Source organism: Chenopodium album, chromosome 23 (genome assembly GCF_948465745.1).
Source record: "Chenopodium album chromosome 23, dcCheAlbu1.1, whole genome shotgun sequence".
Classification (NCBI taxonomy): Eukaryota; Viridiplantae; Streptophyta; class Magnoliopsida; order Caryophyllales; family Amaranthaceae; genus Chenopodium; species Chenopodium album.
In genome coordinates this window covers 29966004-29982197 of record NC_137856.1, presented here as the reverse complement: position 1 = coordinate 29982197, position 16194 = coordinate 29966004, and the positions used below count along the sequence as shown (strand labels likewise).

At 33.6% G+C, this 16194-nt stretch overlaps 1 protein-coding gene and 1 pseudogene across 2 annotated transcripts; one reads left to right on the top strand and one right to left on the bottom strand.

The window, feature by feature from the left end:
* Positions 1-7506: 7506 nt before the first annotated feature.
* On the top strand, positions 7507-10413 carry LOC145608571 (thioredoxin-like 1-1, chloroplastic). Its single transcript, XM_081664185.1, has 4 exons — positions 7507-7981; positions 9044-9220; positions 9403-9567; positions 9749-10413. Exons 1-4 carry the CDS (start codon positions 7748-7750, stop codon positions 10055-10057), a joined length of 885 nt encoding a protein of 294 aa, XP_081520311.1. The 5' UTR covers positions 7507-7747; the 3' UTR covers positions 10058-10413.
* Positions 10414-10815: 402 nt separating this feature from the next.
* On the bottom strand, positions 10816-15899 carry LOC145608625 ((DL)-glycerol-3-phosphatase 2-like; annotated as a pseudogene). The gene is made up of 6 exons (XR_014105850.1): positions 15663-15899; positions 14742-14965; positions 13494-13554; positions 11891-12038; positions 11651-11730; positions 10816-11197 (listed from the first exon to the last, which is right to left on the bottom strand). The product of XR_014105850.1 is annotated as a (DL)-glycerol-3-phosphatase 2-like (transcript).
* Between the last annotated feature and the right edge of the window lie 295 nt (positions 15900-16194).

Genomic DNA, 16194 nt, shown 5'->3' with positions numbered 1-16194 from the left:
CATACGAAATAAATTACCAACTCCCCGGTAAACCAAAATTCATGAGAATTTAACTTCCTATATAACCAACTTAAGAATTTCATTAATAATTAATATCTTAAATTAGCAATGTACAAAATTTGAATTATTTTATTATTAATATCTTAAATTTGATTTTATTAACACCTTAAATTATCCATGTTTTGATATTGTTATGATAATTAATATCTTAAATTGCACATGACTATATTTTTCCTTAATTATATAAACCATCAAAATTAGTCAAATAATAGTACTCCCTTTGTATTTATTTAAGTGCCCATATTTGACTGGTTACACTATCACAAAATCCACTTTGATCAAAGTTAGTAATTTATACAAAAGAAATAATATAGTTATGTTTGTAATTGTTGGAATCGTGTCAATGTATAGTTTTTTATTTTCAATATTTTATAGTTTTATACTTAATAATAATTAAAAACATAATTGGTTAAAAAAAATTCATTAACATACGCACTTAGTCAAATTGGAACACTTAAATAAATAAAGAGGGAGTATATAAATAATTTGACTACTATAAAAGTCAAAATGTTATAATTAAGGAAAAATTACAGAGAAAGTATTACTCGTATTATTGTACTGTAATTAGTGTAGTACGGGTACTTCGTAGTATATATCTTACCTCCTATGATCCCCCAATAACATTTTCAATTTAGATGTAGTACTTGTAATACTACTTTCATTTCAAATTATTTGTAACAATTACGAAAGACATTTTTTACTCATATTTTATGTCAAATTTTTGTAAATAATTTAAAACGGAGATAGTAGATAGGCATGTCGGCTGGCGGTTTTTGATCGATACACATACACCTATGAACTATGGATTTGTCTTCTTCAGTGTAATGCTACTCAATATAGGCATTTATACAGCCATGTCGGCTGCATCACTTTTTTATTTTTAAATAATTTTAATTTCTTCCTTGTTCTCAAGAGTTCTTAACAACCATACTCGACCAAAGGTACGTACTCGTTTAACCCCACAAACAACTTATTAAAATATCATCTAATTTAATATCAAGTACTCCCTCTGTTTCATAATGATGATCCTGTTTCGCAAATTGATGCAAAATTTTACCCATCTTTGACCGCAAATATCTTTAATCTCACACAAGCAAAAATTATAAAAGTTAGATATTAATAATCTACTCACTAAGACGAATCAAACTAGATCCCACATGACTATATTTGCTCTTATAGATTAAGAGAAATTTAGAAGATTCTCTCTTTCTTAAAAAAGTCAAATATTCAAAACAGGAATATCATTGTGGAACGGAGGGAGTAGTAAATAAAGCACCCTTCAAAAAAAAAGTAGTAAATAAAGCAATAAAAATATCTAGTTAACATACTAAATTTGAAAGTGAAAAAAAAATTATTACAAAGCTTTTCAAAGATATTTTAAATTGCACCTTTTTACAAAACGTGGTAAATAAACACATTATCTTTATCGATAATGCTATATGTGATATGTAGTCCTAAGGGCTATATATAAGCATTAAATATCTTTTTGAAAATTGTATAAAATTAGAAATTCATGATAAAAATACGCGTAAATCAGAGTAATTAGTGTTTATATTTTTATGATTTCCTAACTTTTTACAATTTTCTCAAGTTGATAAAAGATGAATTTTTTTTAAAGGTACTCTAATTTATGTCACCCGATTTAATTACTCTGTTATTTTAGGAAAAAATTTAAATTACCATTCAAAAATATATCTATTTTCAAAATAACCATCCGTTTAATTTTTTTATTATTTTTTTTACCACCCCTTAAATTAAAAAAAACTACTCAATTAACCACCCATTTCAATTTTCCGGTGGAATTCTGTTATATGGACCCACCCAACGGCTATGTCTAAGCATTACAATCAGCCCTGTCTTCACTTCACCTCCCCCCTTAAACTAGTTATTGAGTACAAGACAACCTAAAACCAAAAGAAAACAACTAAAAAAACCAAGAGCTTGCTATCTGAATTGCCACTTGATCATCTTTTTCCTGTCACCACTAAGAGTCGTTGGGTAGGGCCCACATAAGAGAAATCCACCGAAATTTCGAAATGAGTGATAATCTGAGTTGTTTTTGAATTTAAGGGGTGGTAATATATATATATATATATATATATATATATATATATATATATATATATATATATATATATATATATATATATATATATATATATATATATATATCTTTTTAACGGGTGGTATTTTGAAAATGGATACATTTTTGGGTGGTAATTTAAAATTTTTTCTTTATTTAAAAATCTATTACATGTAAAGCAACTTAATCAAAATAGATAGTGGTTATTGTTTGTTTTAATAATACAGGTACAATTTTAGAGCTTAGTTAGGGGTTCGTTTGACATCACCGTGGTTTTCAGTTTTTTGGTTTTTTTTTTGTTTTTCAAAATCATATGATACATGTCATACAATGAATAAAAAATTAGTCAAATTTATTAAATTCATGATAATTTTGAAAACTGACAACATAAAAGTGATTTCTTGTTTTTTGCTTTTGGTTTTTTGTTTTTAAAAAAACAGAAAACAAAAAACAATGTCAAACAAGCCCTAAGTTTTTTATTTTTTTAAACCATGTAATTTTTTTTTATTTATGTCCCAATATAAATTGATTACTTAATAGCTAGCGTTACATTGTTTATTAATTAAAGAATAATTAATGATAGATTTGGTAAAAAGATTATAAATTTTCTAATTTTTCATTTTCAATTTTGATTTCATGAAGCTTTCAGTCTTATTTGTTTCTTTTCTTTATTTAGTATTACTATTTTATGATTTTTATTTTGATCAAATGTTGGTTATGCTTAATTGATGATGTTTTCATATTCAAGATGTATTTTTGCAATATCTTGTTGTGGAGAATAATTGAGAGGTGAAGATTGGAGTTTTAGAGGCATCTCATTCATTATACCACTAGTAGAAGTATTGGTTTTGGCTTGATTTTCTTCCTTGTTTGTCATTATTTTATAGCTTCTTTATTGATGTGTATGATTGAGCTATATTTTTCCTATCTTGGACAGTTACTATCTTACAGTTACAAGTTTTTACTTTCATTTTGGAGAGATTTTCCTTTTTAAAGCTAGGCTTTAGAATGTTAAGATCTTTCAATTGTGCAATTTTAAACTTTTACGGTTAAAGTTAGCTTGATTCAGTACAGCTTTGAGGATAGAATTATGATCAAACTAGGAGATCTTTTAGATTTAATTCACTTAATTATAATACATAACTAAGGTCCCGTTCTCTTCACCTTAATTTTGCTAAACTGAAATTATTTTACTGAACTGAAATTATTTTTGCTGAACTTAAATTATTTTTACTAGAACTTATATTAATTTTACTGATGAACTGAAATTATTTTTGCTGAACTGAAATTATTTTTACTGATTTTCTATTATAATTCTTCTTTAAGAAAACTGAAATTATTTTTACTGAACTGAAATTAAATTTACTAAACTGAACAGAAATTAATTTTACTGAACCGAATTAAAATTATTTTTACTTAATATTATTTTTTTAAGGCGAAGAGATCATGGCCTAATACCGAGTAATGAGTTTTATTTGTTCGTCGTTAATGATTAGTAAAAAAATTGGTTTTCGAAAGTTATTGTTTAGTAGCAATTCAAAGACATCAATCAGTTAAGCCAAGAAAGCTATTTCTAGTTGAATATTAATTCAAGAAAGATTAATATATAGTCTTCATATCGCATTCATTAATCACTTGTTTTAATTTAAGTTGTTCAAACAAATAGTTATTCAACAAAATAGAGAGGAACTTGTGAAACACATATAAACAAGTAATTAAAGGTCTTTATATGGTTTTTCGGTTTTTTATTTTTTTTACACCTATCTAGTTCGAGTTTCACCGTGCATCTTGGTTAAGTTAAAGAAACACATATATTATCAAGGGGTAAGTAAGTAGCTTTTGGTTTTCGTTTTTCCTAAGCATTTGATTAAAGAAGTTTGCGATTTGGGTTTGAAGATCTCTCATTAGAAGATCTATACAATCCTTGTGTTCCAAATCAATTGACACTATCTTTTTTGCTCATTCTCGATCTATCTTCTAAGGCTAGAAAAGTAGAAATTAAATAAAATCTCTTTTTCTTGTTTAATTGATACTAATTAAAGATAAATTGATTAATTTTTTCCTTTTTTTTTCTTGCTTGATCGATACATGCATGATTGAACATGTAATAAACTTAATTGTCTTTTAATGAGATTGACGTGTAGAGGCAATGTTGAGAAGGAAATAGATTGGGGTTTGTGTTCATTAATCCAAGCAACATTACTTGAATAATTAGTTGGAAACAATAAAGAGATAGTTTCACATTTATTGAGGATCAATACGAAGGGTGGCTAAAACTTTATACTTTATTTGGCATGCTCTTTATTTGATGACGAAAAAAAAAAAAAACTGCTACTAACTACTATAATCTAAGTAATTTAACAACAACAATGAACTTAATTAAACAATAGAAAATACACAAATTGCAAAGATAATGAGTGTTAGCTTGCGCACTAAACCTCTTAGGATATCAGAGGATAGCCCTAATTTGTGGACTGAAAAATGATGGAGCTGCTAACGGGACATTGAATTGCCTTACTGCCACCACCTCTACTTGGTGATTAAATCATTTCCACCAATTTAGGAGGAGACATATATATCACCCTCTTCACTTATCATTTATCATTGGAGAAGCATAACCTTTTCATTTCCTCCGACTTTGTAGTCTAGCTCAGCCTCTACCAGGAGTTCCAGGTGTGCCAGGAGTACCCGGTGTACCAGGAGTTCCTGGTGTACCTGGTGTGCCAGGAGTATCTGGAGTGCCAGGAGTTCCTGGTGTTCCAGGGGTTTCAGGAGTTGCTGGTGTGCCAGGAGTTCCTGGTGTGCCACCAGGACCACGTCCTGGTGTGCCAGGAACTCCCGGAATGCCAGGAATGCCGGGAGTTCCTGGTGTGCCAGGAGCTCCATTAATGTTAATAGTTTGTTGAGTGATAAGAGGAACATAATCTTGTGATGTTTCACGAGGTCTTGGAGTACCTGGAGTTCCTGGTGTGCCAGGAGTTCCGGGTGTCCCTGGAGTTCCTGTTCTACCACCGGAAATTCCCGGTGTACCTCGTTGTCCAAAAGTGCCACGAGTTCCGGGTGTGCCACGTTCTCCCGGTGCGCCATCTTTTCCCGGTGTGCCATCTATTCCTGGAGCACCATCTTTTCCTGGTGTCCCATGAGAGCCACGAGTTTTTGGTATAACAGGAGGTCGTGGTGTAATATGAGTCTGTCGTGCTATGCCAGGATTTCCTGGGGTTCCAGGAGTTCCTGGTGTTCCAGGAGTACCTGGGGTACCACCTGAAGTTCCAGGTGTGCCGCGCTTTCCAAAAGTGCCACGAGTTCCTGGTGTACCATCAACTCCTGGAGCTCCATCTTTTCCTGGTGTGCCAAGAGTTCTTAGTATGCTTGGAGGATGAGGTGTGATGATTGGAGAGGTTGGAACAATGGCTGGTGGCATTATTGTGGAAGGCACCATAGAATTAAAGCTTGGATGAGATAATTGTGAAGTGCAAATGGGTGGCAAGGAGATCACCATGCAAAGCATGCAGATAAAAAACATAAGTGTTGGTTTTGTTTCCCCCATGTTTTTGGATGTTTTATTTTCTTATTAGGCCAGTTGGCTGTTGTATTACTTGTATATGTAATTATAATGGGATGAAGAATTACGGGCATGGCTTGTAGAATTTATAGGTAAGCTCAAAATTGCATGCAAAATATCAATTATCAAGTAATGGACCGGACTTCTCGTGTTCGTCTAATAGCCACAAGGCCCACAACATCTATCCTAAGGGCAATATGATTTCAATTTTCATCCACATTTAGAAATTTTTATAATTTGTTTGCATGCACCTTTTTCAAATCTTTTTTGAGACACATATAATAATAAACCACCGAATACAAAAAATATGGAGTACTCTCTAATCCACCTTTAGAATTTTGAAAAATATCTAAAATTTCAAAAGATTACAAACCTCTCGTAACGAACATTCGACGGGTGTCTTCATACAAAACCTCATGAATTCATCTTGTCAAGTAATCACACATTTTAATTCATTTATTATATATTTAAATAAATATATATACTAGTTTATATACTTCTTCCGTTTTTTTAGTTGACAACGTTTGGCTTCTACACTATTCGCATACTACACCTTGAGGCCCTGTTTTTTTGAGCTTCTGGACAGAGCAGAGCAGATTTCAGCAGAATAGAACAGAGCAGATTGAAGCAGAGTAGAGACGAGCAGAGCTTAGCAGATTTCATTATTTCCGCTTTTATTTGCTTACAACATGCTTCCTCCCTGTACTTACAACACATTCTTTAGGCATGCAGTTTTAGGAGGTGATTAATGAAAGTAAATAAATGATTTTGTCAAAATAATTTTAGCATCGCGGTAGGAAAGAGTTAGGTATCACATGTAAAAAAAAAAAAGAAAAAGAAAAAAAGAAGTTATCACATGTGAAAGTTGTTTGGATCAATTTAGTTGTTTATATTTTATAATTTCAACTTCAAATTAAGTGCAACAAGGTTCAATGGCTAATAAAAATGAAGGATATAAATTTTAAGCACGCACTTTTAAATTGTAATTAACTTAGTCAATATACACACTTAGACTAAACATTATCCCAATTATGTTCATGCAAAAATAATACTGAAACATTTATGTACAAAATTTAATTTCATAAACATCAAATAAAATGCCTCAAAAGAACCAATAATTAAAATAAAAAAATAATAATAATAAAAAAAAACCTTACACCACTCCTATAGGCTAGTGAGAATTAAGATTTATATTTTATTTTTTAATCCTACAATATAGGACTCCGTAATCTTTAAGAGATGAAAGTAGTAACATAACTAAATATTAGAGGTGATCAAAGTTTAGCCCGGCCCAAATTTGGGCGGGTTTTGAGCAGAATACGGGTCGGGCCCAGTACGAAAATTTATTTTATTTGGGTAGGTTTGGGAATGTGTTTTTACTTTTTAGGCATATTTAATTGATTTTTTAAGCCTGACCCGACCATTTTGGGCGGGTTTGGGCACAAAAATTTCAACTCGAAGCTTGACCCGACCCAACCCAACCCAACCGAAAATAGGCTTAATTTTTTAGCTTTGGCCCAACCCGCCCAATAATCACCTCTACTAAATATCCATAACAATTTTTTCTTTTTTTTTTATAACTAGGAAAAAGAAAACATAACTAAATATCCATGGTCGACATATACATAGTCGACATACACATCACAATCTAAATAGATCTCAATCATGGAGAATAAGACAAGTGTCTTTGGATAAAATTTTATGAACCTCATCCATTCACACATTCCAACGGTCATCATCCTTTACACTTTCTAGAAGCTAACTGTACTCTTTCTCTCTCTCTCATCCAAAAACAAAAAAAAGAAAAGAAATAAGAAAATATATAAGTAAATAAAGACTTAAAAACTTCTTTACGTAAACCCTATTTTTTGCAATTTTTCATTTTTCAACCGGAAAATTTGAGACTTTTACCTGTTCATTCCTAAATCTGACTTCTACCCTTTTCTTTTCTTCCACGCAATTCGAAACCCTTTTCACAAATTTCGCAAATAATCCCAATTTCTTCATTCAATTTTTAGGGTTTTTTTCTTCTGGGTTTTTCAATGGCTGATGTTATTAGCAAGTCAAGCGTTTTTTCTCAAGCAATTTCTCATCATAATCATCATAGTAATGTTAAAATTTTTCCCGTCCAATGTTCTGTTTCCACGAAAAATCAAGGCAAATTAGCTGGATTTTCATCTTTGAGGAGTAGTTTTGGTGGTGTTAGAACTGCGGTCGATCAAAATCGCGGTTTTTGTTCCCAAAAATCGAGGAATTCTCAATCAATTCATGCTAAGGTTTGTGAAAATATTTCTGGGTTTTCTTTATTTTATCGAATTTTTTTGTACCCATGTTTACTTTGTCTTTATCGAATTTTGTTATACCCATGTATAAAAATTTTATCTGTATTTGAATCCTATTGATTTGATCATTATTGCTTAATTTAAGCTTCAAATAGTTTAGGTAAATCTATTCTTGTTGAAATGTTGGTAGATTTGTGAATCTTATTTTGGTGTTCTTGATTATTGCCTGGTGTGAGGAGCTGGTATTAATTTCAACTAATAATGTTTGTTATAACAGGTTACAAGGTCAAGTTTGGCTCCAACCTTTTGAAAGGGTTTGTTTTGGTATCTGATTGCCCTGATTAAAAGTGTGTTCATTTGTTTAATGATATAGTGTTTTGAAATGCTTAACATCAATCAATATAATTAACATATCCTGCCATTAAGTGGGGGTATATAACAAGTTGTATAGTTCTGCCATCAAGCTTGGTCTTAGGGAGGTTGATTTGTATGTTTTCGGCAGTTGGCCGGGGTTTAAAGGTCAGAGTTGCATGTTTTCGTCCACTGGGCGGGGCTGCGGGGGTATCCAGGAGGTGTAGTTGTATGTTTTTGGGCTTTCGGCCATTAGGCAGGGGTATTGGGAAGGTGGAGTTTTGTGAATTCCGCCATTAAGTGGTGTTAGGACTTTAGGGTGGTCGAGTTGTATGAATTTCGCCATTAGGTGGGGTTTAGGGAGGTCTAATTTTGTAAATTGTGCCATTAGGCCTCAAGTTTCGATTTAGTTTTATGACAATGATGACTTATGGGTTTTATAAATTGTTGAAAATGCAACTTCTAACTTTGTACGAGAGATTTTAACGAGTGATGAACTGTGATTACATTATATGGAATTGGTGTTTCTTAGGTCCTTTAGAAAGAATTTCCTTTGTTCTTTGTGTAATTTGTCAAGTGTAGCTTTCTATCACATGCTTAGATATCTCAACACTTACTTGGAAAGGTTGAAGTGTTGAACCCCTGTTTTCAGTTAACAACTTCTCAGTTATAGTGGTATTTATTCGTTTGTTGTAACAAATGCAGCTAGGTCTTACCTTTAACAATGCACCAAAGTGGTGGGAGAAAGGACTTCAACCAAATATGAGAGAGGTTACTTCTGCAGAAGACCTAGTGGATTCTTTATTAAAGGCCGGAGATAAGTTGGTTATCGTCGATTTTTTCTCTCCTGGTTGTGGAGGTTGCAGGGCTCTTCATCCTAAGGTACCTCTTTATATAGATCTTATAGAGTTTTCTGCTCCTATTTGCCTCTTTTGGGTTTCATGTATTGTACGAGTACTGTATAATTTTAGGGTGGAGATCTAGTTATGCTGTTACGGAGTATATATTTTAGCTGAGTGATATTTTTTCATATATAACTAATTATTTGTGTTGGATTTTTGCAGCTATGTCAGTTGGCAGAGATGAACCCTGATATTCAGTTCCTTCAGGTGAACTATGAGGAGCATAAATCAATGTGTTATAGCCTTAATGTCCATGTTCTTCCTTTCTTTCGGTTCTACAGAGGATCTGAAGGTCGCCTGTGCAGCTTCAGTTGTACAAATGCCACGGTTAGTTTATGATCCTCACACTTCTCTTCTTGATGGATTAAGGGGTTGATTTGACAAGCAATGCACTCTATTTAAATCATTGCAAAGCTACACAATTGATTAGACAAAAATTTTGAAACTGATAATTTGAAACCTGATTATTAAATTATTCAATTAATTTTGCGTTCTATGTTAACCACAGATTAAGAAATTCAAGGATGCTTTAGCTAAGCATGGAACCGAGAGGTGCAGCATTGGACCAACAAAGGGGCTCGAGGAGAAAGAGCTCCTTGCTCTTGCTGCCAACAAAGACCTTTCATTCACCTACACGCCTAAACCCACAGAATTAGAAACTGTATCTGATCTCCAAGAAGTTTCGGCCATTGTTGACACACATGCTGCAGCCAAAGAATCTTTCTCTCCCTCCAACAAGAATCCTCTTAGCTCACCATCAACCCTAAAATCTTCTCAAGAGAGTGAAGAAAAATCTTTAGCCACTGTCAGGAGATGATTTTAAGTGTTCCTGGCAATTTACGGCTTGTACAGTACTACAATATGCTTGTATGTGTGTATTTTAATCACTTGTAAAGGAAATGTCATATGTGGCAGCTATTGGGTTCGTTTTATAAGTCCCAAGCTGCCATATCTGTGGCGTTGTAATATTATTCAGTCTGCCTGATGCAGCCTGTAGGGTGTGTTTTTAGTTCCCTATAGAAAGAAATCTGCGAGGATGTCGAATAGAAGCATACAAATGTGTGCTTATGTAGATTTTACCTTGGATGTGTATTTCCAAAAATAATCTCTCTTTGTAATGTATCTGGTAATGTATTCTGATATAAGTTTGTGTATAGTTTATCCTTCCCATCAGTTACTCGTTGGTTTTAAATTATTCATTGGTTCTAATAAAAATCTTATTTCTCTTGGGCATATATTTTTAGGAGGAATTCTAATAGGGGATTGTTGATTAAAACTGAACATAAAGGAAGGTGATGGGAATATTATTATAGTGAATTTAAGCAGGATGCAGGGTTTGTCAATTGAAAACGAAAAACAAAAGTTTAATGGATGATAATCCCCTCCCAAATACAAATATTGAGAAATACTTTAGTATGAGGCTTCTATTTAGAGACCAAGGGAGTAATAATTTATAAGTGCGTAAGTAACTAAATCATGTATTTTGTCAAAAAAAAAAAAAATCATGTATTGATTGCTATTGCTAATGAAATTATGTTTAATACTTTCGCTATGATTGTCTTATGTGCAATCTTAGAGTTGCATGTTTCATCCTCTTACTTGAGGATTTAAAATTACGATGATTCTATAAATAGAGGGAAAAAAATACGAGTATATGTTTATATGTTTGTTTCTGCTTGCAAAACATGAAAGTAAGTGAATCAATAATAGGGTCAATCACAGCAATAACATACTGAAGTACTCCGTATTACTCATGAAATTCTCGGCAGCTTATGCAAAGATGGGCTACTGGGAAGGGCAATGAGCGGGCAATAATTGTAAAGATCAGCAAGCTGCATTTTCGAAAGGAGGTAAGCCCCATTCAGCAGGATTGAAATCCATTAGCGATTTCAGAACTTGATCAGCAACAGAGTGATAAGAGCTGTCCAACCTTGGATCAGGAACCATGACCACAGACCTACATGCCAGTCAAAAGGATGTATTGAACATGTGAAGTTATACACGTATCGAAAATAAAATATCTTAGAACCGGATGACATATCCCAATAACAAGAATTCAAGTAAAACAAGAACGACTTAATATTACACATTTGATTCACAGGTTCTTAATTTCCCCTCTGACAATGCCAATAAAACTAAGAATTACAAAATGACCAGGTTTCACGTCATTTCAGGTCATATGAACAGGATACAAAAGATTTACAATTCATGAAATTCATAACTCATGATTAAATAGAAACACAAGCACCTGTCATCACTCTAGGAATTAGCATGGAGAAACAACAACACAGACTAGCTTTTTTTTTTTTTTTTTTTTTAAATTGTGCGTCTCAATTTACTACAACACATTTAATGATTTCTAGCTACTTCAAACATATTAGGCATATGATTTAGAGGTAGAAGCACTTACATTCCAGCATTTTTAGCAGCTTGAACTCCTGATGGTGCATCTTCAAATACAAGGCACTTTTTTGGATCGATAGGCCCACCCTGCTCAAAAGTCATAACATGGTATCTTTTAATTTGGTGCAATGTTTTAGAATTAAAATTTAAACTTCTGGCTTCAGAAGCCAAATTGTGATTTGTTGTCTAATTTTTAATTTTAGAAAATGGACATGTAAGTACTAAAAAGGTTCAAATATAAATTTACCTCAAATCTTCTGGCAGCTGCCAAAAATACATCAGGAGATGGCTTTCCTTGTTTAACTTCTGGATCATCTCCATTAACAATATGATGCATTAAAGCAAATAGTTCTCTATGTCTTTGAGTTTTCAGCTCATAATGCCGTTTGTGGGAGCTACAATTACAGCATTGTTCAAAACATCAACGATCAGGACTATAATCATCATAAGATTTGCATAATTCAATGTATAAAACTACTCCTGCGTTACTAAGCTTGTAAAAAGAAAGTGTCTTGACACAGACATCCTTAGTTTTTCCTAGGATTTCTTCTATGTTTGATGGATCACTAATGTTGACTCAAGTATGACACAGGTACTACGGCCTACAAGAATGAATATGACAAAATAGGTGAAAGAACCGAGTAACATAAGAAATACATGCACCAGGTTCATTATTTAGTTGGCAACCAGAAGGAAAAAAAAAAAAAAAAAAAAAAAAACACCAAGAATCCAATATAGATCCCACAATTGGCAGGATCTAGGGTGTCAAAAAGTATGCAGCCTCACCTCAACTGGTTAGGAAGCAAATATGAGGAAATTAACATGTTCCTCTGTCTCAACTGGACCCCATCAGTTAAATTAGAAACAGCCTCTAAATGTCCTTATCATTGAAAGAACACAAATCTGATCCTCTCCAAACACTAAAATAGACAGGTACCTCATGGCTCATGCATTAGGTTGGCATTGTGATCTAAATATCTAAAGCAGGACTGAAAAAACCATTACAATACACTCAAACTCTATAAATTGAGGCACTCCACATGAACAATTAAAAAACTTGGCTGAAGTTTGCTTTATATGCGGGCATGCGCCTAACCCTGCACCTAACCACAAATGCCTCGCCTACACCAAGTTAAGCACTTACCCCCAAGTTCCTTGCACATTTCAAACACTGAAACCATGTAGATCTAACTTAAATGTTTGCCCCTAAAGATGTCATGACACTTGCATTCAAAGTCCATTAGAATTTATTCAATCACAAGGACAAATAGATCATAAAATTTGAAGTCTTAAACTCTTCCTCCTTCTCCTCTCTCTATTTATTCAATCACATGGACAAATATAGATCACAAAATTTGAAGTCTTAAATTCTTCCTCCTTCCCCTCTCTCTAAACATAGAGTGTGCAGCTAATTATACTATCAACAAGATACAGCATGAGCCCTGTCATGGGTAAGGTCTCGGAGAGTCCAAATGTAAGTAGCATTATCCCTACCAGTTATGACATAAAGAGAAGCCATTTCCGAAAGACCTAAAACAAACATTTTCTAAAATCAATTTGTCGGTATTGTGATAGTAGAAGTAGTAGAGCAACACATAAAAGTGGTAGCAATAGCAGCAGTGGTCATAGTTGTAATGTGATAAATACTAAACATTGGCATAGAAAGGAAGTTGCAAAACTTGTAGTTATAGACAGTAAGACAGGCATGCAGCTCAAATTAAAAACACACTATCCTACGTAATAAATGTTTTCCCCAAAAACATATTTATTATCTCACTAGACTAGATATGCAAGAATAGTTTCCACCCCTAAGCGCAAAGACATAAAACAATGGGCAGAGAGAAGTTTACCCAGTAGCTACGCAGATTGGCACTTGTTGTGCATGCAAATGTTTGATCAATCTTTCAGCCCCTGTATCAGAAAAATGACATCAATAAGTAAGGTTGTGAAGATGAAAAGAGAAACAGGAGAAGTAAGAGATGGAACAGAAATAGGAGACAGAATCAGGACAGGATGATTCAATTCAAGGTGTTGTTAAGTTCACCAAAGAAAGAAATTAGTCTTACACTTTGTTTGGATAGAAAGAAATGAAAGGAAAAGAAGAGAAGAGAAGACAAAGGGAGGGAGACAAACTATCTTGTTAGGGTAAAAGATTGGGGGAAGGAAGGGGAAAGAGAGGGAGGGATCCATTTACCCTTTCTCTTTAATAAGCATAATCCCTCCAAATTTGGAGAGATTTGGAGGGAAAATGGAGCTTACCTCCCACGCCCTTTCTTTTCCCTTCCCTTCCTCCTTTTTCCCTCCCCTTCCTTTCCTTCCTTCTTTGCTATCCAAACAAAGCTTTACTCTGTGTTTGGATAACGATAGTGAAGGGAAAGGGAAGGGAAGGGAAGGGAAGGGAAGGAAAGGAAAAAGAGGGAAGGGAAAGGGAGGGGAGGGGAGGAGAAGATGATCATCCATTTTCCCTTCAAAATCTCTCCAACAAATGAGGGATTTGGTTTAGTAGAAGGAAAAGGAAAATGGATCCTTCCAATTCCCTCCCCTTCCCTCCTTGCATTAGATATCCAAACGAAGGATAATGCATCCCTCCTTTTCTCTTCTCTTCGCTCCATTTCTCTCTATCCAAACATAAGATTACTGTTTGATTCAGGTGGAAAGAAAACATAATATTTTTTTTTTTCAAGGGATGTAGAGTATAAAAAAAATGGGAAATGGGCAGAGCTCCAAAAATCTCAGTATCCGAGAAGAAAATGCAAATCAAAAGTTTAAGGTAAAGGGAAATTCATTTACCTTTGTATTGAGTAAAATACTTGAGCTATGCAATATTTACTTAGTAAAGCAAATTTGCAATATAATATTTATATATAATTTCCTTGGTTAATACTCTTCTGCCTAGTGTCTAACTAAGCCAGAGGTGAGATGAGTCCTTTGGCATTCTATGGAGCTTGGAGGAAATTTCTAGCTATATAACCTACACAATTTCTTGTATAAATTGAATTTTACAGTGAAAGGGGCACCTCAAGAGAATGGTCGATGTAGGAAAGACAAGAAAACCCAAGCAAGTAAAAGCTCATATACGAAGTATATATGAAGCATACCCGGCATTAGCTCGCTTGATGGAAACATGCTCTGTAACATTGACTCCCTTTCTACAATGAAGTCCTCAGCTGAAAGAGAGTCGCTTATTCCAGTCGCTTCAACAAAGACCCTAGCAGCTTCTATTGCTTTCATCCCATCATTTTTGCCTTTAGAGACCAATCAAAGGTCTTATTGTACCTAGCTAGTATTTGTTCTTGAACTTCTGTATAGAATTTCTCAGTATCTACAACAATAAGACGTCGAACCAGATTTAGTTATCATTCCTAGCATCATATTAAACTTTTTAAGTGCAGCAATAGCTTGACATCAAGCTCAAGAACAACAAATTTTCAAAATAAAAATAAAAATGATGGTTACCAGCACTTACACAATGGCCTGATAAATTGAGAGCTTCCCTCAATACAACATTGCTCTAAAAATGAAAATAACAAACCAATGCAGATATACATTTCACAAACAACGGATACACTACAGACAGTCATCTAGTAATCTGATATGCTTCCAATCAATGTACATTACCATTCTTCCCCAATAAAAAACTGATCAAAGGGGACAATAACCCTTGAATCACAACAAACAAATCAAGCACTAATTCTATTAAAATTCAAGAAACCCTGAAATGTCCACTACTACCATTTTAAAATTATACATCACCCATAACATAACAACGAAAATATGTAACTCGGACACTTCAGTTCACCTCAAATACCCGTAATCACAAAATAGCCAATTTAGACACTTAGACACGTACCCAAGTCCAAGCAAGGTAGCAAACTCCATCATTGTTTCTAACTCATAAACCCCAGAAAAAAATCTTATTTAAACAATGCGATCAACTCAAATAAACAACTAAATTATCAACCCAAATCACAAAATACAATAAAATTCAAAACCAATTAAAATGCAGGGTTGATTATCACCTAATAAAAGACCATCCATATCGAATATGACATGGGTGATTGTCGGCTTCGACAGAGCAGAAGCGGCGGAGTTGGCCATTGCTGGGGTTGCGCAACTGCTTTGTCGGAGTGAATGATTGCACAACGAACTCGGCAATGTGGAGAAAAGAGGAGCTTTTTGTGGGTAAACTTGAATTGGATGCCTGATTTCTTGTTTTGTTTTGGGGGGAGGGAATTAGATGCAAAGTTATAGTGGTGGGAAAAAGGATCAACTTTTGTAAATCTTATTGTTATGCTTTGATGCCATTGGTGGTACATTACATGACTTTGAGTCATTGAGTTGTACATTTAGTAATTTTGACTTGGATATTTTTGTAAGTTGAGATTCTAGTGTTAGATAGTTAGGCGTTGTTTGGTAAATAGATTTTAAAAAAGTTTTTGGCTTATTAAATTATATATTAATAACGATTTCGAACCTACATTTTTTAATACCTGGATATGTCACCGAATTTAACGAATATTTTATGAGAGATGAAATACGGAATTGAACCGA

Coding starts and splice junctions, on each gene's coding strand:
- LOC145608571 (XM_081664185.1), top strand. CDS start 7,748: ATGGCTGATGTTATTAGCAAGTCAAGCGTTTTTTCTCAAGCAATTTCT. Junction 7,982..9,043: donor CTCAATCAATTCATGCTAAG/GTTTGTGAAAAT, acceptor TAACAAATGCAG/CTAGGTCTTACCTTTAACAA. Junction 9,221..9,402: donor GCAGGGCTCTTCATCCTAAG/GTACCTCTTTAT, acceptor GGATTTTTGCAG/CTATGTCAGTTGGCAGAGAT.